The sequence below is a fragment of the Hirundo rustica genome, chromosome 4 (genome assembly GCF_015227805.2).
Source record: "Hirundo rustica isolate bHirRus1 chromosome 4, bHirRus1.pri.v3, whole genome shotgun sequence".
Classification (NCBI taxonomy): Eukaryota; Metazoa; Chordata; class Aves; order Passeriformes; family Hirundinidae; genus Hirundo; species Hirundo rustica.
In genome coordinates, this window is record NC_053453.1 from 30,611,120 (window position 1) to 30,636,738 (window position 25,619).

A 25,619-nucleotide genomic window follows, 5' to 3' on the forward strand; every position below is an offset into this window, starting at 1 on the left:
ACATGGAATATTTTATAGAGTAGGTTGGTTGCCTTTTAATATTGCAAACTTTACCGAGGTTATCAGTTGACCTGTGACCATACTATTTAAAGCTAATTGAATACTGACATAGGTTAGGACAGATGGAGAAAACACACCAAACATGCTTATATTTGTCCATATCAATCTATTGTGTTATTTAATGAATTTCTAAAAGAACCCAAAACCACTCACTGTCTGGAGAGAAACAGAGTTTTTCTAATCTCATGCACAGAAGAAATTAATTGGTCTGACTACAATGAGAGATAAAAGTGATTCTCTATTAGTGTGTTTTTAACGAGCATCACATACAGTACAGATGTATAAATCAGAGCACAAATTCAGCTTCATGCTCTTCACTTCATTTTACTTACCAACAGTTCCTATTTTACTTTTAGGGTCAGTACAAGACTGGAAAAGACACAAGAAAAGACTAAATATTCAAGAATACTTCTTAAGCCATCAGTTGTTTGTAATTTTAATGGTGTTAGACTTTAGCATATTTTTGAAGCATAAACTAGTTAGCTTTACAATGTTCAAATATTGCTAATCTTAAAAAGACAGCTCATTTGAAGCCTGCACTCTCCCATTCCATTTACAAACTGCCACTACTCCCTTACACTTGATGATGCCTTGTTTGCAGTGTCTTGGTCAGGATACAAATAGAGTGGGCTCTGCAATGAATTTGCTCTTGGAGGTGGTTGCGCACTAGTCAGTCTTTCAGAATTTCCTGGAGAATTCTCCCTCCACCTTGGACTCGCTCGCTCTTCAGACATTTCCCACACAGATGGGCACGGGGAGGTAAAATTCATGGTGGATTGTGAGAGGTAGTTCTCCTGAAGACCTTCTTCTTGGAGGCACCTGTTAGAAAGCACTTCTTTTTCTTTGGAGTTTCGCCATTTCATCCTTCGATTCTGAAACCAAATTTTCACCTGTTTGCAAGTTAATGAGAGTTTATTATCATTCTTTGCTTTAAACAACTTTCCCCCAACAAGTGGGGTTTTTTTTCCATCCTTAGTTTCACATTCCTTCCCTATTCACTGTTACACCAGAGATCCAGTGAAGCCAGCTGACTGACATTATCTAAGGATTTTCCCATCTCTATTTACTGCACCTGGAAGAAACATTCTCCTTGACTTTCACCACATACAACAGGTGATTATTTAGCTTGAACTGGAAAATGGACAGCCCAATAGCTAGGGATAGAAGAGTTTCCTACAGCAACATCCTTCTAGACAGAAGAGAACTCCCAGAGAAAATTAGTATCACCTTTAAGAAAACTAAGTGATATTACTGGTGGTGTGAAGGCTCTATTAAACAGAGGCTATAAGAAGCATGACTGTCCGTTTCACAAACATAGCTAAAATCAGCTTGGCCATGCAGCTTCAAAAAGTGTGTTGTGACATAGGACATGGGACTGAGGATTTAAAGACATTTTGTCTGCCGGACTACAGTTTTCCAGGAGTTACCTAGAACCCATGTGACTTTGAGATAAAATCAACTTTTCAAAGACTTTCAGTTGCAACTCTTAAACACAAGCATGCAAGCATGCAACTTATGAAATGCTGGGGAAAGCTTGGGGGAATATACAACCAGGAACTGGTTTTACATGAAGTGAAGAAAGGTGAAGGTGATCAGTCAGATTATTCAGACTGTGTTCTCTTTTTCTTAAAACATTTGCATTTAGGTCTAGTATTCAGATATTTGATATGAAGACAAAGCGGCTATGGTTTCAAAGGTCTGAGAATTATTGTCTTGTATGGCAGATACTATTCCTCCAGCAAAACTGGTCAGAAAACTGAAGAAGTGACCTTAACAGCAACTTCTCTTTCCTTTCATAAGTGGAATAAAAAAAGAGACAAATAGCAACTGCTCTGTCACTCCCATGGAATTGTATTCTTGTAGTAGTAGATATTACCTATGTATCACTACATTATTTTTTACAAACCCAAGCTCTCTCGAGTAACAAGAGCACAGAGTGTGCTAGAGGAATGTTTGCCTGTCTCTTGGGGCAGAACAGACCCAGAGGAAGTACTGTTGACTGCCTTGTCCCTAGTTGCTCATCTGTGAGTGCAAAGGGTGCTCAGTGGAATGAAGGAATGATCTACGCTCTCATGTTTTTTCCACTGCCTTTAGAGTAGTGGGATGGAGCCCAGTTCCCTTCTGCAAAGCTTCCAAGGGGGCTCTGTCAGACAGCAGAAAAAAGGGAGCTGGAAATGAAATGCCGAGGTCATGTTTCTTTGTGTGAAAATGGAGCGATCACTTTTTGAAAGTATACATACAGGAAATAAACCAAGAAACTGTTCAAGTATTCCCTGGCTTAAACTGCCATTGATTTACTGAGGTCTTTGTAGGTAAAAGAGCTCAGGGCTGCCCCTGCACTGTTCAATTTTCCTCCTTCAAAGGCATTTTAAAGATTTTTCCCCAAAAGGATACTCCTTACCTGAGACTCCTTTAGACCCAGGTTAAGGGCCAGTTTCTTCCTGTCTGTTTTACTAATATACTTCTGCTTCTGGAACATTTTCTCCAAAGCTTTCCTCTGGTCTTCAGAAAAGACAGCTCTTCTTAATATGCCTCTCCGGGATTTGGAGTTAGACTCCTGGGTCAGAAGAGGCAGCACACTTTCCTCCCCTAGTAGAAATAGATGAGAGTTTCCCATAACATCTAGCACTTATCAGAGAAATATTAAGTGCTGTTCATTATAATGCTTGCAGACTCTTGTCCTACATTTGATTTGTTGGCGTTATAAGTGTGTTGTAATGCTTCAGACACATTCATTAAGGATTAAATCCTCACTTGGATCTCGAGGTGTTGTCAGTAGGAAAGAGTCTCCTGACATGATACAAAGTAAATCAGATGAGTTCATAGAGGAATATTACGACAAAGCCCATGCTACTACAAAATTCAAATAGAGTCAGGGAGAATTCCACTTTTCTTTGCCTGCCATCACCACTGAGTAAACGGCAACAAGCTCAAGTTTTCCTGTGAATTTATTTATTCCTTGTTTGCAACGTAAAATTAGACAAAAGTGGTCTGTAATACTGATTCAAAGAAACTAAGTAGGCTTTCCTCTTTTTTTTTTCTTTTTTTTTTCCCTTAATGAAAGGCTTTCAGAGTGAACTGTTTCTCAGAAAATCCCTGGTCATTCACTTAGTTATTCTGGAAACTGCAGCAATTTCTTTATCAGAGGATTTGGAGAGTACTTGGACTTACTCTTTTCAGCCTGGTTTCTAATCCTTTGACATCTCATAACAAGTCCAAGCAAGCAGCTTTCAGTGAATCGAATCACATCCCCTTAATGCACACCTAGAGGGAGCCCTACCCTGGAAAACAGCCTCAAAGCTGGGGGACAGAGCTGCAGTGAAGAAGTAGAAGTGTTCACAAAAAGAGCACAGAAACCCCAAGATAAACCTCTCATGTTCCCCACACCTATAAAACCTAAAGCCATAGTGCTTTCCCATGCTCCCTCTCCCCTAGTAAGATATGGTGTATGAGAAGCAGTCTTTGGTGAAGCATCATATGCTTCCAGTGCTTCTAGCTTCCTCAAATACTTATATAGGAAGGAGGAGCATGGACCAGTTGATAGGGCCCACCACCAAGCACGGCATGTGATAATTAGGGAGAGGCAAGTAGGCCAGGAAACAGCTGCCCTTTGGCTCAGAAGCCCTACGCCATGGCTGTACAGCCACTGACACCTATATTCTTCTGTAGGAGTGGCAATTCAGATGCAAGCTGCTCTCCTGTTGTCCACCTTCTCATGTTCATGGGCCTAGATTGCACTCCCAGCTTACAGTTACAGCATCTGCAAAGGTGTGCAGCAAATAGGCTGCTCAATTCCTACAAAGGATCTGACTATTTTCATATTGAAGCCAAAGGCAAATTCCCCCTGAAAAGAAGGTTCTCTAAAATACTAAACTTTTTTTTTTTGTGAAAAAGTCTATCTATTCAAGTCAGCTGTAATGGGCAGGAGGGAAATGAAATACATTTTTTAATTGATACAGTGATCTTGAAAATACTGATGAAATCCAGATGCAGCTTCCACAAGCTATTCCTTGGGGCTACACCACATTTCATGTTCTGTATGTTATGCATATATACACACTGGGATATTTAAACACCCACAGAAAAACAAGCACACATATACTGAGGATATCATAGCATAATGATGAAGAACTGAAGTGTATATCTGTATGTCTTGCAAAATCGACTAAATAGTTTTGTAGCCATGTATTACTGGTTTGGTATTACATATACTACCCCTGCATCCTACTTCCAGCTCTGACCAGTGGAGTATCAGAAGCTGAGCAAGTGTACAATGATTATTCCCTAAAATAAGACTACCTCTGTGAAACATTACCAATTTAGAGGCCATTGCATTTTGTCAATTCTTTTCTCGAACTTTTTACATCAAGATATCAAGATCTTTATATTTGTCCCTCATAACAGAGTATGGTAAATAGTAATTATTATGATTTACAATGTTACAGTATAAATAATCAATTTATACAGATGCATTTCAATTTTCAAAGTTATATCTAAGACCAGACACAAAAATCATAACCTACTGGTTAATGTTCTGGTATTTATTACATTGTGATACACAGCCAGATTCCATCCAAATGAAAATAAACAATCTGCAGAACAAAAGTCAAAATACCACAACGGAGGTTTCCGCAAAGGGCAAGCCAGGTTGATATCTCTCTGGGGACTGCAGAGCCCCTTCATAATCCCCACTGCATGCTCCAATCATGCCCACAAAACTGGGGGCAAGCTGGGAGCCTTTCTTCCTCAAGCAATTCTCTCTTTCTTGCTCAAAGTTAGTGAATTTAGTTACTTTTTCCAGGAAGCCTCTGAGTAGTTTCTGCTGCACAGTCAGCCCTTCTCAGGCTTACTGGAAGGTACAGTCTAGCAGCAGCAGAACTGGTACCTCCTCTCATCCCCACTGTGAGATGAGAGACACCAGCAAGGGAAGAGGCGTTAACAGGCTGGTCCTTGCCTGCCGGCCTCCATTCCACAATGGAGTTGTCAGCCAAGGACAGAGGACGCCAAATTATGTGACCCCTTAAAATTTGTCTTGCCTGGCTGGTTGTTAACAGTCAATCAGCGAGGAAACAACCTCCTGCTGGAGCCTCTGGACACCAATTAATTCCTGTACAGGCAGTATGTAGGGTCCAGCTTAACACCTATATTAGACTAACTTAATAGAGAGGCATCTTTAAACTCTAAGGCACAATATGTGATGGGTTTTAAAATATTAACTACACAAATTTACTGAGCGCTTGGAAGCCTTAACAAACAGCCTATAGGTAAAAAAATCTGAAACCTACAACCAACAGAGTATCTTAGAGAACTTCTTTAAAAATAAGCCATATTCTAAAATGCATTCTAAAATACACAAAAACTAAATTTCAGTTTGTGGATTACAGGATTTTTCAGTGCAGCAGGATAAGCAGTCATTTACACATTTCAATAATTCCAGCAAAATCAAATATGTCACTTTGCAGCTTGTCACTCTGAACATGCAGCAGAAGGTTTGGTGTTCTGCTAACATAAATGTGACCAACTATTTCCTGTGCTGCTGGTTTGATTTTTGTTAAGTCTTTCCTTTGTATCTTAATATATAGTGATAAATGTCCTCTTAATCTGTGGAACAATCTTCATTTGCCTTCATGGCAGAGACCACCTTGAAGGAGCAAGTAAAAGCTTTAGTCATGGTTTCCATTTTTTCATTAGAATTCAATACATTCTAGTTAAATGGACAATTAATAGGTCACTTCCAAAATAGTAGTGTATCAGTCCTGGTTAATAAACAATCCCCACAGTTGATAATGGGCCGATGTATTCAGCAAGCCCCTGTATACACTCAGCTCATCCACTAAATCCCTTTTCAGGTAGACAGGGTTATATGGGAAGATGAGCTAGAATGAGTCTATAAAAGTCAGTTTCATTCACTGCTTTATTTTTCAGTCAAGTGCTTTAAATGGTGTCCAGAAAATCTCTTGGAATGTGAGACAGGAGAAAAGACTGGCACATAGAGTATTGCTTTATGGCCATACAAAAGGGCAACTGACCCTTGCCCAGGCCTTTTCAATGTGAAATGGTTCCTAAAGTTCATCTGCACAGTGAAAAATTGTGGTGAGGTCGCGTGTGGATGAGTAAAGTGAAAGTGGTGATTGGTCATGGTGCTGTCAGCCATTGTGGGAGAGCCGAGGCCATGTAAAACGCTCTGTGGGAAAGTGTCAGCCCCCTAAAGAGGTGCTCAGAAACTTGCAGCTCATTAAACTGCCAGCATTTGCTGCCTCACTTGTCAAGAATCATTCAACTTAGCAACTGCCCTTCTGAAACATTCATAAAAAGCATGCACTTTAGTCAGGAATGGTTTAAATGCAACTGTGATAAAAAAATATATGCCAGAGCATATATAAGCTCTAATTTTCATTTGGATTTGACAAGCAATCTGTGCGCTTTTTACCACTTTGAAGAAAAAGGAAATGCTCCTTCTGTTTGCATTCCTGAGGCATAAGCACAAAATAATGACTGTCCATTCTTAAACTATGGCATGCAATCTTCTCAATCAACGTTAAATTTAGTTTTGGATTAAATGGAAGTGTGTTCCAGTTCTTAATCCTGAATGGATAGTGTACACTGGTCAAAATTCTCTTTAACATACTTCTTCAATTTTTTACATTATGATTAAAAAAGAGAAAGAAATTAAACATGTGCACACATTTGACTGCTACAAAAAGAATGACTGTTGTATTTAAATAATGCTAAGGCTTCCTGAATCATAATTTACCCCTAACAAACATTAAAATGCAGCACGCATTTTACCATCCTCCAGCTCTTTTCTTATTTGCAAATGTTTATTGACACTGATTTTTAAAAGAGTTACTGATTTTAAAGAATTGTTTCTAACAAACTGAAAACAAGGCACTTTCCTAGGTTAGCTCTGTCCGGGTGTCTCAATGCCATTAGAAACCTCTCACAATTGCTCAGTGTACTTAAGTTTGATAAATCTTTGGAAACCCTCTGAATAGGATTGCTGTGATTTTACTAAGGAATTAGCTGCTGCCATTGCATCACCAATTAGTTTTCCAGAACACATTAAATCCTGCTGCTTTGGTTTACAGAATAACTCAAGCATTACTGATGAAGCATAAAAACTTACTTGGAAAAGCAGTGGGGGATGCAGGGTGCTGACAGGACCCACCGCAGCATGCTGAGTAGAATGGCGGGGCTCGGAGAAAAAAGTGTTTGGAAAGAGCTGCAAAGAAAGCACAGATCTAATTGATTATCCATTGAGCTAAGGTGATATTCTTAACAACAGCCCTCCAAAAAGTCAGTGTGTAAAGTCCTGCCCCACAAGTTCATTTTCCTTTTTTCAAGATGGAGATATTTTTAAGCCAAACAATGATAAACCAAGTAATTGCTCTTTAATTTAGCAAGGTTATTTTACATGTGTATCTTAGCAATATTATGAAAACTCTCCCTATATTTATATGAATGAAGTCTGCAGACTAGAAATTTCCTTCTGTAATTTCTGTAATTACGGGTGTTTTCCTAAATATTGGCACTGAACACATTGTTTCAATAATATGTTGTTGAAATAATGAGTATAATGAATCTGAAAGTTATTTTAAATAACTCTAGTAAGCATGTCATCTTAGAAAATAAAATCAGCTGGTACTCCAGCGCTGTTAACAGCATTCAAACTGCTAACGTCCTCAAAAAGAAACCTTTATGAATAAAATTGATAAAAATGCCATTAGATGAAACAGCTGAGCTCTCCAGGCACATGCTACAGGGCCCGATTCTGTTTTCAGTCAACTTAGCTTTGCTAGAAAAGTGGTCTGAATTTAAATAAAGCACTGACTGAAGGCTCTGCATGATACAACAAAAAACATCTGCAAAATCAACTCACAGAATTAGGTAATATTTGGCAATTTTTAATGGATTTTTTTGTCAAAGTCTATCATATCTAAAAGTGCTTCCAAATCATGGAAAGGTCTTCATTATCTATTTATGCCTTAGTTTTTTTCTATAAGGCTCATGGGCTTTTCCATTAATCTTAATTACCTATCAATTTCTGCTGGTACTAGTCAACTATGAAACCTGGAATATTTGTTTTGAAAAAAGATACATCGTGCTTGCTAGAATTGTACACTTGTAAAATGTGATCAGCAACCAAACATCTATGTCACTTTCTTGTTTTGGTTTAGGCAGAAAGTAAGTGGCTCTAGAGCCTGTACTGCAGTTGCCCAGATCTCTAGAAAAAAAACCCATTAAGTAAAAAAAAAGTAACTGCACACTTAGGTAAAAAAAATTTAAGAACTCAACAATCAGAAAGAAAGGTAAATATATAAATATATCTAAGCCATGCTGCTTATTTTTAAAAGTTTTTCAACTGGAATTTAAAACAAAGATTACTCAAAATTAGTTTGCTGAGTACATATTAGGACCTCAAAGTAAGTTTTCTGACCCTTAAATTTGCTGTTATCTCGAAGGAAAAAAAAACTATTGCCATGAAAGTCTAACTCCAAATATTTTTAGAGTATTAACTTGCAATTGCTGATTGCTAAGCATTTTGCTCATACAACTTTCTATTGAAATGTTGCTGTTTCTAGTGAAACAAATTAATTATCTGGTTTTGAGGCATATACTTGCAAAACATTTACAAAAAACAATGATTTACACCAGGCATTAGTATTCTAAAGCTTCTTTTCCACACAAGACCATCAAATGTGGAACCACCTCCTTAGAAACTTGAAATAGCCAAGAATGTGCAGGCAAATACTACCTATCCCACGTATCCAAAGTTTCAACGCAACTGGTGAAATGTGTAAGCTAGAAAGGATTTGGTAACTCAAGAAGCACAGGATCTCTAGAAGATAAACCTGGACGTGAGAGCTAGTCATTGACAGTATGTTTTATTCTCTGCAATTCCCAGACTTCCAGGTGGAAGGAGCTTTTCCTCCCCTCCCCAGGAGGTACATTCCTCGTGCTTTTATCAAATTTCCCTTACACTCTCCAATTCTGAAAATATAACTTAGAATAAAGAAGATGCCACACTCCATTCCTTTGCTTTCTTCTTAAATGTCTTGGATACTCCTTGGCTGCCATAATGTCCTATTCTCTCCAATCATTGCTCCAGCACTTTATTCATGCCATGCAATTTTTGTCAGACATGTTGACTTGTCCTCAATATTCCCTCCTGTGGTTTCCTATCTCTGTCCAGTTCCTTGCTCTGTTTTGACAATGTGCAGTTCATAATGGTATGTGATAAAGGCAGAAGACACTTGGATAAATCAGAATGGAACAAGCTATTGATTCAGATAGATAGCATGCTCCTGCAAGTAACAACAGGAATAGGAAAGGACAGTTTCCTCCATTCACTACATCTCTCAACAAGTAAGCTGCAAGCATAAAGGTCTGAAGATCGATCAGAGTAAAAACTTAAGCAAACGCTTTGCTTAAGCAATATATTTCCATGGAAGTTGCTGACAACAGTAGCACAGTACCACAATGCAAACAGAAGAGATCTCAACCCTAATTCTGCTCAGATTGATGGAGATCATGAGTCTGGCTTTCCTGGGCATTTCAGTTAATTCTTTCAACCAGCTTCTGGGCAGGGCACGTATCTCTTTGAAGCAGAATGTTTGCTTCAGAAATAAGATGTGGGTGCTATACTCACATAACTCTGAACAAAGTGGTTCCTGAGCTCACTTCTCAAGATTTAGTCTAGATCCTGGGGAATAAACAATGCCATGATGTCTCTCTGTGCCTGTAGCCAACATGTATGTCCCAGTTCATAACCCTTTTTAATGCGCTGCCGTTATACTGATGTGCAGGTGAATTCTACATTATGAACATGAAGCTACATTCCTACATCTACTGAAGCTGTTGCACTCAACCAATGTGCAGCAGTTTCGCATGGTTATATCAGTAAAAAAATAACCTGACATAATACAGGGACACTCAACTCTGTTTTGGGAGCTCTACATATAGAAAAATGATAATGCTTCAACATAACATATCCAAGTATATTTTTTATCCTTGATCAAAACAACACAGTTCATCACATTAAATGGCTTCCACCACCTGCATGAAACTCAATTAACAGCATTAAAATTGTCCAGAGAAAGATCATGTATTTGATAGACACATATTCCAGAACTATACTGAAATTGTACCTGTTGACATAATACGTACCAGTTTTGAGAACAATATAGAGGGAGCACTACCTATTATTTTCTTTTCACATATATCACAGCAACTCTATCAATATCTGTTGATCAAGAGACCTAAAGCAAACACTCTCTGCTGTTTACATAAGGTTGAAAATTGCTGAGATGTCAGATTATTAATTCTGCCAAGTTCTGGCCAGAATGAGGTACACAGTAACCAAACGGCAGCTGTTGCTACCAAAGATGTATAGGAACTTAAAGCAGGGGCCAAATCCTAGTAATTTGTATTCAGGACACTTATGTCTTTTTCTGCTTTACATCTACATTTCATAAAAACCGAGACTGTGTGGAACTAAGTGCTTCACAAAAGTCAGCCCAGGTTTAGCTTCACACATGCATGAGAAAAGTATCAAAGTATGGTAGGAGTGCCTTTTGGCACTTTAAAAACTGTACTATACGCCTTAAAAGAAAATTTATTGGATCATATATACAGAAGTATTAAATACCTAGGTGTTTGGGGTTTTTCTCACAAAATAAATTTTTTTGACACTGGTGCTGCATGTAAAATTTTAGTAATAATGCTCACTTTATTTACCTTTGTGAATAGAAATAATTTTACAGACAATAAAATAATACTAAACATATAAACAGACCTCAAACTTATCTAGTGCTAAAATTCAGAAAGCAGTTCAGATACTGATATTTTAAAAGACACTGCCTACTCTGAAAATATTCTAAATTCAAAAGCCCTTCCATTATAAAAAGCCATACTGACAATGGGATCAGAAGTTTTCCTTCCAACTATCCATCATTTTGAGAGTAAGGTTCCTAAAAACAGTCCAATTCAGTTATGCATCTTTGAAAATGGCTTATTATTGACACTGTTTACTCTTCCTTATTCTACTGTTGTGAAATAACTCAGTAAAAAGCGTAGGCTATCAGCCATCAGAAAAGTGGAAAGGGTTGAAGGAAAAATGGCTATTGAGGGAAAGTAAAACTGATAGTAAACTTCTGGTATTATCCATACAGGCTCCTTCACTGCATATGCTGCTATGCTGTTGGGGGGGGTTTAAAGATAACTCATAAAAATGTGGTATCAACCTGTGAAGAGAACTGGAACACCTCCAAAAAAATTATTCAGAAAACTGCCTAGAGCCAGCTAACAAAAAACTAAGAACAGGACCAGAGAGACCTCAAGCTGCATGAATACTTTAATTCTCCAAGTATTGCTAAGTACACATGAACTGCTCTCCACCATGATGCCTAGGTTCCAGCCCTGGCAGAAAGCTTAAATATATTTAATCAGTAAAATTACCACATTTCATCTGAGAACCCTGGATAGTTTGTGCCCATGTTATGGCCACAACTGCAATTTCCTACCCACATCCATTCTTGGCAATGTTTAAATCAGGCTTTTGCAAAGCTGCAGGGAAATTCTGTCATGAAGAACTCCCTGAAAACAGTCCAGTAGCAGCTCTGCCAGCTTAGTGATCCAGCTAAGCTGCATTTCTGTTCCTGAACCACAAACCCAGGACCTCATGATGAATCATGGCTCTTTCCCTAGCAGTTACTGTCTTTAGAGTGCAATGTTCCAGCAGCCATTGTGCACCCCCAAAGCACTTCAACCAGCTGAAGAGGAACCTTCAGCTGCAAGAACAAAGCAGCAGCCACTGCCATATCCCACCCAAAATCAACTGCCATCACACGGAACTGGAAAAACTTACTGCAAGAGCCTGCGGTGCAGGACCCCTCAAAACTGGCTTTCCTGCCCTCCCAAAGTTACCATTTGCTTCCTACTTACTCCTGTAAAACACAGTCACATGAATGCCCAAAGGAAGTCAAGCCAAAAGGGCAAAGCAGAGTAGCATCCCTAGATCAGTTTTTAAAAACCTCCAAACATTTACAGAAAAGATTTTTAAGCTCTAAATACATAAATATTTTAAATCCTACACAAAATGTGGATGCCTAAGTGGGCTTGCATTTTTATGTTGGGTCATGGTGGGGCTTTCAAAAATTGGCAGAGCAGCCCCCAAACAGGCTTGAAATGTGCTAACAGCAAAACCATCACTTACATCTACAGCAATGTAATGTCCAAGAGCATCACATCTGAAACCACATTAATCACTGTCAGTTTTCAGAAGCATCATTCACATGCCTAATTATTATGTCCTAATTTGTTTTACATGATTTTCATTGCCCAAGGAAATACACCAGCCTGAGGCTGGTCACAATGCATCGTCAGATCTCACCTCTACAACCCAAAGCAACAACCAAACTCCACAATGTTTGCCAAAGACTCCATGTGTACCCTGGTGTCAGGAGTAAAAGTGGTTTCTACCCTCTCCATGCCTCATACACAGCCCTGCTATTGAGAAGATGGGAATCTACCTGTGGATTTACCAGCTGTTTTTCTGGCTTTGCCCTTCCTCAGGATACCCATGCTCTAGTGTGCCTCTGCACTTTAAGATTACCAGTTCTTGTCAAAAAAGGCATCACTGTCAGTTCTCTGTCTAAAAGTTCCGTGTCTTGCCTGAGCCTCCTGTACAGCCAATGAGAAGAGGTAAGTAACTGTACATAATAATTCATCACCTTAAAACAGATACAAAAGTGTCTCATCCTCTGGAGGCATCTCTCTGTATTGACTACAAATCAGACAAGATGCCTACTTTTTATTAAACAGCTGGATTACTATGACATTCTTCTTAACCTTCATAGGTAACATCAAAACAATCTGTGCAGCCATAAATACTCTAAAAAACGTAAAAATTCAGTTGGAAACTCATTAATTATTTTCTTTGATTTTCAACATACTACAATTTGTTTAGAAATTATTTCCTCAAGCATGGCAAATCAGGGTCAGCTGCTGCAAGAGGACATTTCACTGGTTTTTCATTGTTGCAGCCCTAATTGAAAATCTTACAATAGGCCAAAATGCACCATTTATTCCCATTGTATGCACTGATTAGCCAAAATATTTTACCTGGAGCAGTCTTTACTTGTTGCTAGCTCCAAACAGACAAAAGTCTCAGGATAATATAAACAGTGTTGGAATAAAAGAACAACTCCTGGTTAATTAGTTTTGCTTTTTTTTTTTTTTTTTTTTTTTTTTTTTTTTTTTTTTTTAACACGAGGGGTTTAGTAATTTTACATTTGTACAAAGAAATACTTTTTCAAGTTGAAATTTGAGATATTTGCATAGTCACAAGGAGGTAACATTCTCAAAACACATTCAGAATACCTCAAGAGAATTATGTGCTACAACTGCAGAAAAAAGCAGCCTCTCATGAAAAATTTTCATAAGCTTTTCAGCACAAAGCAAAGCCACTTCTCCAAAGTGACAACTCACCTCAAAGAAACACAGTCCAGGTAACTGAAAATATTTAGATGCGTAATTTGATAAATATCAGGGCCTACATATCTGACATTTGAAACAGCCTTCTACTTCTTTATATACCTCCAGTTGTTTTCATTTTGAAAAAAATACCTCCCCTTTCTGCGATGGGGTCATGATTGACCACAAAAACACCATGTAAAACATCAGTTATTTTGCAGAGCTGCTTTATAAAAGAATGCATAACACCTTCAGAGGGCAATGGAAGCAGAGAACTTGTCTTCCAAACTTTAGGAGGATTCCTTAACAGAAAAAAACCCAAAAACCACAGTACAATAAAACCTGAAATCTGCACTTGAGTTTGCCTGATGAGATTTATCCTTACCACAGTCACATGCTTTCTAAAATCATGAGCAACATACTACATGATTTCAAAAGACCAGCTCTTTCTGCTGTACAAAATACATGTTATAGAAGTTAATTCACTAACTGTAGGCATGACTGATTCCATGGTTGCCCCTCAGTCAATTTCTTTTCTACCACCACTCCACCACTTGTCTTCCTGGTGCAACTCTGAGATCTTCTAGAAGTATCTAAATCTTGCCAAGGACCAAACTCAGGATCCTCTTCCTTCTAAGAGACGGCACCACCAGAGTAGCCAAAGGAAGGAGCAGTGTCCAGCCAATGCTCATATTCCTTCCTCACTGAGAACAGGCTCTTGGACTAGTGACTGGGTTGGAGAGTAGCTGGCACTAGTCTAGCTCTGGCAACCTCACAATGAGGACAACACTTTGTCCTGTAAAAACCATTCTGCAGCCACTCTTAAGATATGCTGGGGATTCCAGACCAATTCTATTAAATGGCTCATGAACATAACTGGAAATAGGAAACATGCTGGACAGAGTCTGTGATTTTGAATACCTACAAAGCCTTCTTTGCTTTCAAAACAATTACAGTGTCTCAGTGTTCCTGGCAATCAGGGAATATGAAAAGATGCCAAATAGATCTCCCCACCTTAAAGAAGCTTTTTATCTCCGGAAAACACCAACAAAACAAGAAAATTCTAACATCTGCCAGTCAACTTGTTGCCTGAGTTAGAGGGAGTCAAGACAAAACACTGGGCTCTTTCCTGTCTTTTATTTTACGGAAAGCTAGTGTTACATGTTGCTTGAGGACACGCCCTGGCTGCCAGTTGGCTTGAAATCGATAATTAGTAAGTATTAACTCACTAAGAAGAGGTCCAAAATGAAAGAAAAAAATATCACTTAAATTTCAGTAATTTAATTATCTCCTGGTTGTCATAAAGAAACACAAGACACTTTATTAAATATGGGAAATAAGGTATGTTTGATTCAAGTATTACAGGACAGAACTGTTGTCATCACCTGAGAAGGAAAAAACTGACATTGTTTTCCAGAAACTGAGCCTGCAAAAGACTTGGTTTAATTTCCTTGCAATGCTACCAGTTTTCTATATTACCTAAGGTATGTCACCTCATTTCTTTTTGTTCCAGCTTTTCCTCTACACAGTAGAAATCTCTCTCACTGGCACATTGTGATGAAAGCTGCATTAAAATGTAAAGTACCCAAATGTTACATAAAGACACATCTATAGTGCATGTATAGTTATATATGTATAAAGTACATCTCACTGTTTTGTTGCATTTTTTTCAATCTCCTTTCACTGTTAATCTATAAAAATGACAAAATTAAAGCAGAAAGCCAGAATCTTTTCACATGACCATATTCAGGTTGTAAAGCACTTACTGTCAGCCTCCTCCAGGGCAAATAACTTAAGAGCAGATATATTCAGAAAAATTATTTAAGGTAGCAGAGCAACTTCCCATTTCCCAAAGAGGTCACTCAGCTCTAGTGCCAGCCAATGCTTCTGGAAACGAAGTCATGAAGAAATATGTGGAGTGGACCTCTTTAGAGCACCTGTGCTACAAGACACAGCATCTCAGCATCGTCTGGACAATTCTTATGTGTCAGAAAACACTGATGAAAACTGTCAAGTCTTCTAATTTATCCAGAAGATAACAACAGGCTTGGAGTCAAAGGATTAAAACCCAGATTAGCAAAAAGAAATTAAGGACAGCACAGAGGAAAGGGGCTTCAAGCAAAGTGCAAGAAAACCTGTAGGAATCCCAAGCCAGTATAAATTGGCATACCACTGCAGACGGCTCATGAGTTCATCGTATAGCAGTAATGCTCTATCTGCTTTTCCTTCCTAAGTTTTATGTAACATGCTCTCTGTTCATGTTCTTCTTAAATTAAACCAAACTAATTTCAAATACCTATGGTGATTATTTAATTTTTTTAAATGTATGCGATTATGGAAAATTATTATTTAAATTTTTACAACTAACAAATATATTGATTTGTACAGTGCTCATTAGATGATGTAATATTTAGGATGTGACACTTTCTGAGTACTTGTTCAGTTTTTTATTCACGTTAATTTTGTAGGAGATATACATAAAATACACATGCAGATAAGCACTTGAAATAGTCCATCTAATACTATGAAACCTGTAAATTATGGGATGAAAACTTGCTGGTACAACTCAGTTGCTGAGGAGTTACAAAAAGAAAAATTACCATGACCAGATAGCCCAGATCAAGAATGCCATCCCTCCTGGTCTCCTTCCCATCATGGATAAGTGTTTTCCAATTTACAGAAAGAACACGGGATTTACATTCTTTAGCACTTTTATGGAGTGTTAAAAGGTACCCTAAAATGGAGTGCCTTCTTCGTGTCTTTCCTTTGCAGGTCCTGTGCATACATATAAAAAGGTTCAGTTTATTCAGTTCAGTCCCTGGGGTGATTTTGCACTTCCTTCTTTTTGAGAACTTTTGGTGACCTCACCAGAATTTGGGACTACATGAGTAATACAGATTATTGTTTCCAAAAACTCTGGTATTTTTTTCAATTCTCTTTATTTTTTTTATTTTTTTTTATTAGAAATAAAAGAAAACTAGCTTGGCATAAGCCACATTTATTAGGGGACTTTTAGTCCCTGCATGATTGATAAAGCACTTGCTAGTTCAGAAAGATTTTTTTAAAAAAAACTTGCTTTAACATTTTCAGTAGTCTTAGTAAAGATTTCAAAAAAGATTTTCCAAAATGCCATGTGATTTAGGGGTTCCAAATATAAGTTTATTCTTAAAAAAAACCAAAAAAACCAAAAACCCCAGTAAATTTAAAAAAACCTACCTAGCACAAATTTCTTAGTTAAAATATCCTCACTAGTCCCTGAAGGCTAAATATTTTGTTCTGCCAAAATGCTCCTTTGCCCTATCACTGTATAAACAAGAAACATTATGCACAGCCTGACCACCCCAGCCCTGCTCACAAATGCAGGGTCTGGTCTGAACAATTTCCTCAGTACACGCTTACACTGGAGGCAAGAGACTCCTTAGAAACCACAAACTGGCTCAGCAAGACAGTTCCAATCCAATTCAAATTTATGAATGTTGAGACAACTAAGCATCCGCATTACTTTAAGACATACAAGTCTGATCAGAATCAACAGATGCCTGTTAGAATATAAAAGTCATTGTCGCAAGTGTACAGTCCCAGGAGAATTTTCTTCTGGGTGGCTAATAAATGAGGAAACACTAGTATTCCTCCCTGCTCAAATCTAAGAGCCTGGTGCTTTTGCCAAGATCTGTGGGAGCTGTGGAATCAGAAGCACCATAGGACTGGACTCCAAATCACTAGGCAGACCAACAACACTAAAATCACAACTACTACTACGGGTCGATCAAAAGAAGAAATAATCCTGGAAGCAAGCATTTGCAAAACTTGACATTCAGGAACTTCTGTAGTAATTTACCTATAGTTTTTTTTAAAACAAACAAACAAAACCCCAAACAAACAAACAACAACAAATGAAACTCAACAAAATACCTCTAGCAAATAAAAGTGCTGGAGTATCTGCTGTCCCTCTTTTCACAAATAAATATAGTATTTCCTCTAGAACTTTTTTTTCAGAATAAGGGCAAAGGGCAGGCAGGGATAATATCCATCAAATTGCAGGAAGATGATATTTGTCCTGTTCCCTGGCCTAGCATATAGTTAGTTAAAATAAACATGCTTAAGTAACTAATATGCTTAAGATAACACTTACCTGAGAGGTCAGGAACATTCAGAAACCTTAATGTACATGTTGACTCACTCCTGCCTACCTTTAAAGTACATACTGGTATAGGATCAAATACTGCTCTGGATTTTGAAGAACAGTTTGCAGGATTTAATTCAAATAAATTTATGTTGGAAAAGAAAACAATTACTTCTGTTTTCAAAACAAGCCTTTTGGTTTCAATCTCAAAGACTTAATTCGATAAATACGATTCTGCCTGTCTGATTTTCATTTTAAACACATTTAAAACGAACCATAAATAAAAAATCTCAAAATACTGCATATTGGAATAAATTTATGCATTCTAACAGAAAAGCAAAATACAACACAGATAGCGAGTCTAATACCGAATTTAATGAACTGAGTACAACTTCAACCAGTTCCATGACTAACAGAAGTACGTATTTCTTAAAATACGTTGCTCACACCCAGACAAAATGTATTTATACGAAAATCGTCACATTCGAGAAACAGAATGGGTTTTGTAAACCTGTTTGTTTCCAGTACCGTGGCACGGGTTCCTGCGGGCCCCCGGCGGCCGCGGGCTGGTCCCCACCAGGCAAGGCGCTGGCTCTCAGCGTGACACTGGGCCGAACGGCTGATAACGCACCTTTACACCGCTTTAAATTTTTTTTTTAAATTATTTTTTTCCCGTCCCTGGTTTTGTCAAAACTTCCAGAAAATTGCCTGTTCTACACAGCTTAATTTTCTTGGCAGGAAGGAGCCGGGTCCTCCACGCCTTGCTGTCCCGCAAGGCAGGGCGCGTGGAGAAAGGGGCTGCTGCCTCCCGAGCTATCGCTACTTAGGAAGATTTCCTCCCAAAACTTGGAATTTCAGACTTTCCCGGAGCGCCTGTTGGCGGCGAAGCTTTTACTACACCTTGAGACTGCAGGAAGCCAAGACCTGAAAGAAGTGCGATTAGCGGCGTTTAACATCACCCGACGCGGCCATCACAGGGCTCTGCCGCGCTATCTGCACCCACAGGTGCGCCGGCCGGCCGCACTCGGAAGCCGCCGCCCGCCGGGCCGCGCCCGCTCCTCGGCGTCCCGTCGCCAGCGGTAGGGCGAGATCCTCGGCCGGAGCCCCGGGACAGCCCCCGCCGCCTGCGGGCACCTCGGAGCGGCCGTGCCTCTCCTGCCTCCGCCGTGCGGAGCGCGGGGCCGAGCTCTCAGAAAGCCCCTCGGTCCCGTCTCCCCGGCGGCGGGACGCGGAGGGGGCCGCCGCTCACCTGTGGCTGCCGGCGGGAAGACGCCGCCTCTCTCCGCCGCCGCGGGCCGCGCTGGCGGGCGGCCGCCGTCCGCCGCAGAGGGGTTAAGCACTTGGAAAGCCCATCTTGCCGGGAAGGGACCCCCTGAAGGGTTGATTTGTTCCGCCGCGGGGCACAGCTTGAGGGGCACGGGGTTGGCGGGGAGGGGACGGAGCTGAGCGGGGCTCGGCGCCCCGGCCCGCAGCAAGTTCTCGATGAGGAAACTTTTGCCTAGGTTGCCGAAGCCCGGCGCCGCCGGCAGGTTGAGGAGAGCCGAGGAGCCCACCAGGTCCCAGTAAACGGCGCTGGGCAACATAGCGAGGGCTTCTACCCTCCTCGCCTCGCCCTGCCCAGCCCGGCCCGGCCGCCGCGGCCCCTCACTGGGCTGGGACGGGGCGCCGGGCTATGGGGCTGGGCGGGCTGGCGGGGCGCCTCCCCGAGGGCTGTGGGGAGCGGAGCCGAGGGCTCGGCGAGGCTGACCGTGGAGACGCGGCGCCTCTCCGCCGGGTTGGAAGGTGTGTCCAAGCGTATTCATTATGTCAGCCGGGGAAGAGGAGTGATGGACGCGGCCAACAATGCCGCCTTGCCCAGGCAGCCCCCCGGGGCGGGGGCAGGGCGGGAGCCGAGGTGGCTGTCCCGGCGCGCCCGCCCCGACATGGCGGCGGGTCGCGCCTGCCGCTGCGGGGTGCACCTGTGCGAGGGGACGCGAGGGGAAGGGAAAGGCCGCTGGCCTCCGTCCCGGCGGGGAAGTGGCTCCGGTGCTGGCCGCGGAGAGATCATGTCGACCTAATGATCCCATGAGGTAATGGGAAGATAGTCATTAGCTCACTCGCTCTGGGCATTTTTATCTGGCCTTTTTTTTTTTTTTTTTTTTTTTTAAGTTACCCCCATACAATATACACGCTAGATTTTCAACATTTGTCTTAATAAATCTGATTAAGATCAGCATGGTACTGTTAATCATGTTTTCCTTGAGATGTGGGATGAAGCTTTGTGTGGGCATAAACATTCTTTGTCCGGAATAGCTTAGTCCATTTCTACTTCCTTGCATGTATTCTTCTTTATTTGCTTACAAATCACATAATGTGGCAAAGATGTCTCATTTTGCAATTCAGACATGCATGCAGAAAGTTAAAATTGGATGCTGTTCCAAAATTCTGAAAGCACCTCCCTGTTTTGCAGAGAAATCCCTTACTTTCAAAGCAGCTGTTCACCAGTCTAATCTTGAGGATATTCCCTGCAAATTCCTCTGGAGGAGGTGCATCCCTTATTTTTGAATAGCAACAGAAGCAGAACGCTCGGACATCAGGGTGGTTCGAAGCTAAAACCAGCCAGACTAGTGGAATCATCTGTGCCCTCAGATGAGAAATAGGAAGGATGTCTTAACTGCTGTGGTACTAAGTAGTACCTGGGGGAATATAAATTAGATGCTCACATGTCCAAAGCTTTCCTTTACATCTTCGGGTAGGTTGGGCCTGCTAGAGTTTTGGCACTTAACTCCATTGGTACTAAGATGTGGTGAATGGGAGCCTAAGAGTTGGTAAGTCTGCTTCATGCCAGAGAACCATGTAGTCTGACCTTCTGCCCTTCTGTCTTACAGCAGTGGCTGTAAGCAGGAAGAAGAAGTCAAAGATGAGTCTGATAGTTTCACCCTGATACATTCCCATAATTGTTCTCAGTTTAAAAAATTTCCACAGCTTGAGCACTTGTATTTGCAACTCTGAAGGCCTTCATCAAAAGATATTAATGCAAGTATTTTATTTATGAGCATTTTGAGACTCTTGCTTCTTGCTGTAGAATGGATAGAATTCAAGCTGTTGTATCCCATGCTACATCTGAAGCTACTGTGCATTGTTGTAGTATAAGGTGCAGAAATTATGTTTCTAAGGGAGAGAAAAAAGTCTTCCCTGGAGGGCATGCTTCTGAGCATTGCAAGTAGCTGCCTTTCCAATTTCCCCTCATAAATTTATTCACACTCAAGGATTTATTTTGTCTTTCATTTCACTGATCAAATTCTCAGAAAATTCCCAAGGGCCTGAGACACTGAAAATCGTAATTCAACACTTGGGAAGTGCAGTTAGTCCATCCAGCTATGCTGCATGAATAAAAGGTATTCACCAAGGAAATGGCAGTTGTCAAAGACTGTGACCTTCAAAGACAGACATGGGGTTTGGTTTCCTCCAAGGCTACTTTTGATGCCAGAGTGGCCATTAATGTGTTAATCTCAGCTGTGTAGTTTGGTAAAGTATGATTAGCAAGTTGCCCGTTCCTGGGAAATATAATCACAACACACAGAAATGTAACACAACACACTTCTGAGCTGGAAGGGACCCACAAATGTAGCATTTGACTGCATGGAAGAGAGTGATCAACCACATGATGAGTTAACAGTTCATGTCAAGCTGCATCTCTAGTTCCAGGGTTTAACCCATGCCTTACAATGTGTGTTTAAGCAGTCCCTTTCTTGTCTCTATTTTCATCTATCGGTGGCCTCTCACCTTTGTCCCGACTCTGCTGTCATAGCTGTACTAAAAAACTGCTGTGAACCAAATTGCAGGACTCCCTTTTTAAATAAGACAGGAAGTATTGTTTTTCAAGAAACTCCCAGTGGAGACTTCAAACTGGTTGTGTGATATTAAGCAAGGGTGGAAGAGCAGAATAGTGAAATGAACTCATTAAACCAGGGCAGCCTCTGAGCACTTGGTCTCTGGGACACACAGCTGCAGCTCTGCTGAGCAGTAGCTACCAAATTCCATCTGTCCTATGGCATGTGAAATTGAGTACAGTCAGGCCCATGAGTTGTCACCTGTCAAAAGCTGGAGAGCACAGCACAGCAAAATATAGATTCCTTGTTCAGATCAGGAGTATGGAATGATTTGAGAGTGAAACAAGTGGTGTCCCTAAAATCCAGATCCTTTCTAGTGTATGCAGCCTGGAATTGCATGACAAATGGATCCTTAGCCATGGACCTGCAAAGTTTTTGGATGTGTATTATACAGATACATTCAGAAAGTAGAGATAACATTCACATGATATTCACATTGTGAGTAACTCTCATTTCATTTGATTATGCAAACTTGGAAAGTACTTGCTCTGCATTTGTATTTTGTCAATTTATTAATTTACCTTAATCAGACTAAAGGAGAAGAAAGTTTGCCTTCACTGGGTATCTTGGCTTGTATTGGGTGTTTGGAAAACACATAGATACACTTCTCAGGTTGCAAAACTTAAAAAATAGGGTACATGGAACATAAATTAAATTCTCAGCACTCAGTTAAGCCTTCTCTACTCGGAGTCCAGAGTACAGTCTCACTGACAGGGCAGACAATTTATATAACATACTAAGCACAAGATCTGTGCAACCACATCAAAGTCTCCCTAATGATCTTTCTTCTGCATCAACTCTGCTCTTTCTCAGATGGCATTTCCATTCTTGAGCCAGGGACTTTCTCCCTTGACACTCCTTCCCTGGAGCAATTCAGTGAAGCTGAATCTTACCATTACTTCAAACTTTTCTTACAAAACTTTCTGATGCTTAGCGGGAAGCATGCATGCTAGCAACATTTACTTTTTTTTTTTTTTTTTTTTTTTTAAGGGTTTGAGCAGTTAACATTTAGGTCTGCACTCCAGTAAATCCCCATCTCTGGCCTTTGTCCAGGTGGTGGACTTCCACTTATCAGATGTCTGCTGGAAATGCAAAACAGCGTAGGGAAAACAGGGAGGTTCCTGGACTGCATGGAAGATAATTTCCCCACACAGCCGGTGAGTGCACCAGCTGGGGAAGCTGCCCTTCTGGACCCGCTGTTTGTGAACATAGTGATGTGGGTGATATGATGGTCAGCAGCAGTCTTGAGCACAGTAGTCATTAAATGATAGAGTTTTCTATTCTTGGAAAACTAAGCAGGGGGCTCAGCAGAATTGCTGTCTCTTGGACTTCCAAGAGTCAGGCTTTGTCCCTTTTAGGAACCTCGTTGGTAGAGTCCCTTGGGAGGCAGTCTTGAAGGGCAAAGAATTCCAGGAAAGCTATATGTTCTTCAAGAAGGGACTTTTAAAGACACTGGAGCAGGCTGTCCCCATGTGCCAAAAGACTGGCATGGCTGAATAGAGAGCTTTGTCTGGAACTCAGGGGGAAAAATGGAGAGTTTTTCTCCATATATACCTTTGTGACAAATGAAGGAAGTTACCTGAAGGTTCTCCATCCTTTTTTGGATGGGAGGAGAAACACAGTAACGAAGAATAAGGAAAAGGCTGAGGTACTCAATGCCTTTTTTTGCCTCCGTCTGTAGTAGTAAGACCAATTGTTCTGTGAGTACCCAGCCCCCTGAGCTGGGAGACAGGGGCAGGGAGCAGAATGAAGCCCTCATAATCCAAGGGGAAATGGTCAGTGACCTGCTACACCACTTAGACAGACACAAGTCCCTGGGGCTGTATGGGATCCACCCAAAGGTGCTGAGCTGCTCATGGCTTGGACAGGTGCACTGTTTGCAGGGTATAATGTTGGCTGGATGGTTGGGCCCAGAGGGCAGTGTTGAATGGGGGCCAACTGGTGGCCAGTCATTGGGGGTGTTTCCCAGGGCTCAGTATTGGGACCAGTCCTGTTTAATATCTTTATCAATGATCTGTACAAGGAAATCAAGTGCATCCTCAGTCATATTCCAGGTGACACTGAGTTGGGTGGAAGTGTTTGTCGGGTGGAAGTGTTTGTCGGGTGGAAGTGTTTGTCTTGTGGAAGGCAAGAAGGCTCTGCAAAGGGATCTGGACAGGTTGCATTGATGGGCCAAGGTCAATTGTATGAAGGTGAACAAGGCACAAAGTGCTGGGTCTTGCATTAGGGTCACAACAAGCACATGCAGTACTACGCACTTGGAGGAAGAGCAGCTGGGAAGCTGCCTGCCAGAAAAGGACCTGGGAGTGCTGTTCAACAGCCTGGTAGACATGAGCCAGCAGTGTGCCTAGGTAGTCAACAAGGCCAGTGACATCCTGGCCAGTATCAGCAAGAGTGTGACCAGCAGGGCCAGGGCAGTCCCCTTGTACTTGGCACTGGTGAGGCCGCACCTCAAGTGCTGTGTCCGGTTTTCTGGTCCCCTCGCTACAACATGGACATTGAAGGGCAACACAGATGGTGTAGAGTCTGAAACTCAGTTCTTCTGAGGAGTGGCTGAGAGAGCTGGGCTTGTTTTTCCTGGAGAAAAGGAGGCTCAGAGGAGACCTTATCACTTTCTACAATTGCCTGAAAGGAGGTTGTAGCAAAGTGTGGGTCAGTCTCTTCTTCCAAGTAGTAAGCAATAGGACAAGAGAAATTGGCCTGAAGTTTGTGCCAGGGGAGGTTTAGATTGGATATTAGAAAAAAGATTTTCAGTGAAAGGGTTGTTGAGCATTGTAACAGGATGTCCAGGGAAGTGGTTAAGTCAACCAGCCCTGGAGGTATTTAAAAGACATGCTATGGTGCTTGGGGACATGGTTTAGTGGTGAAGGGAGCAGTGCTGGGTTAATGGTTGAACTCAATGGTCTTTTTGCAACCTAAATGATTCTGTGATTCAATGACGTTACTTCTAGGTATCCAAGGGATAATGGAGAGGCTCCTTTATTTTACTGCATAAGCTGTGTTGGAAACTGGTTGCGTAGGTATCTCAGGAGAAGATGTATTTTCCAGGATCTTGTGACAGCAGCAGCTGAAAAGCTTTTTAATTCAAAAGAAGCATGTAAAAACGGGGAAAGGCCTACCTAGCCCAGGGCAAATTCACACTCTGTTTTTCCTGACTACAAGTTGTCCCAAAGGCACCTCCAATCAGCATGGACAAAATGCATAAAATTGATTTAAGAAGAGAAGTTGATAATTTAAATGGCCTTTACCTTCTATTAAAATCAGATATGCAAAAACTTCAGCACACCTGCTTTTTCTGTTGTGAAGACTTGACATGGTGTGAGCCATCTGTCTCCATGCATGCGCAAAATGTTCCTTTCTGGCAACCTGAGATCCTCAAACTTTATGGAAGCCATATAGCTTCCATAAAGCCAAGAACGAGGATCTTCATATAGAAACAGATGGACACTTGCAGGAGGCAGAGATGAGGTAACTGAATACAAGTATTTTCTAAGGCTTTCTTTGCTTAGATGTGATAAAGGCAGCTCTACCCAGTCATAATTTTACTGGACTATGTGTACAACACTTTGGAAACATCTATTTGAACTCATTATTTCCAACTTTGCTTTTCCAGTAAAAATAATACCATGTTCTCTACCTTTCTGCTTGTAAGCTTCGGAATGATGTATTCTAGCCAAAGGAATTATACATGAATCCTATCAAAGCATTTTTTGAGATTGATCCTGAATTTCTCTGGCAAAAAATGCTTTGGACTTACACATTGAAACGTATTTGTAATAACACAGCTATCTGCCATTTTCCAAGTTAGATGGATTTTCCACACTTTTGGAGATAATTGTCTCACACTATTTTGTCTAAACTGAGCATGTTAGACAGCAGTCTTTAAAGTATATTCGTCAGAGTATTACTAAGTTTGGCAATCTGAGCCTGGGTTATGTCATCAATTCAGAGCTGCTGCAGACTCTTAGGCAGATTTTACTCTAAATTTCCCCATTCAAAAATGCTACTTTGACACTTCGGTGATGATAGTTTGGTGAGTGTCCTGGTCCAAGAAATTAATTCACTGTCAAGTTATGCTAACCTGGATGCAA

At 40.9% G+C, this 25,619-nt stretch overlaps 1 protein-coding gene across 1 annotated transcript; it reads right to left on the reverse strand.

The window, feature by feature from the left end:
• Nucleotides 1–219: 219 nt before the first annotated feature.
• On the reverse strand, nt 220–19,317 carry DBX2 (developing brain homeobox 2). The gene is made up of 4 exons (XM_040063497.2): nt 18,906–19,317; nt 7,187–7,282; nt 2,462–2,649; nt 220–950 (listed from the first exon to the last, which is right to left on the reverse strand). Exons 1-4 carry the CDS (start codon nt 19,237–19,239, stop codon nt 627–629), a joined length of 942 nt encoding a protein of 313 aa, XP_039919431.1. The 5' UTR covers nt 19,240–19,317; the 3' UTR covers nt 220–626.
• Between the last annotated feature and the right edge of the window lie 6,302 nt (nt 19,318–25,619).

What these genes read in the sequence shown, in the direction of transcription:
- DBX2 (XM_040063497.2), bottom strand. Translation starts at nt 19,239, where the DNA reads ATGTTGCCCAGCGCCGTTTACTGGGACCTGGTGGGCTCCTCGGCTCTC. An exon ending in CTTCCCGCCGGCAGCCACAG is followed by an intron (nt 7,283 to 18,905) that starts GTGAGCGGCGGC and finishes CTTTCTTTGCAG; the next exon opens with CTCTTTCCAAACACTTTTTT. An exon ending in TGGGTCTAAAGGAGTCTCAG is followed by an intron (nt 951 to 2,461) that starts GTAAGGAGTATC and finishes ACTTGCAAACAG; the next exon opens with GTGAAAATTTGGTTTCAGAA.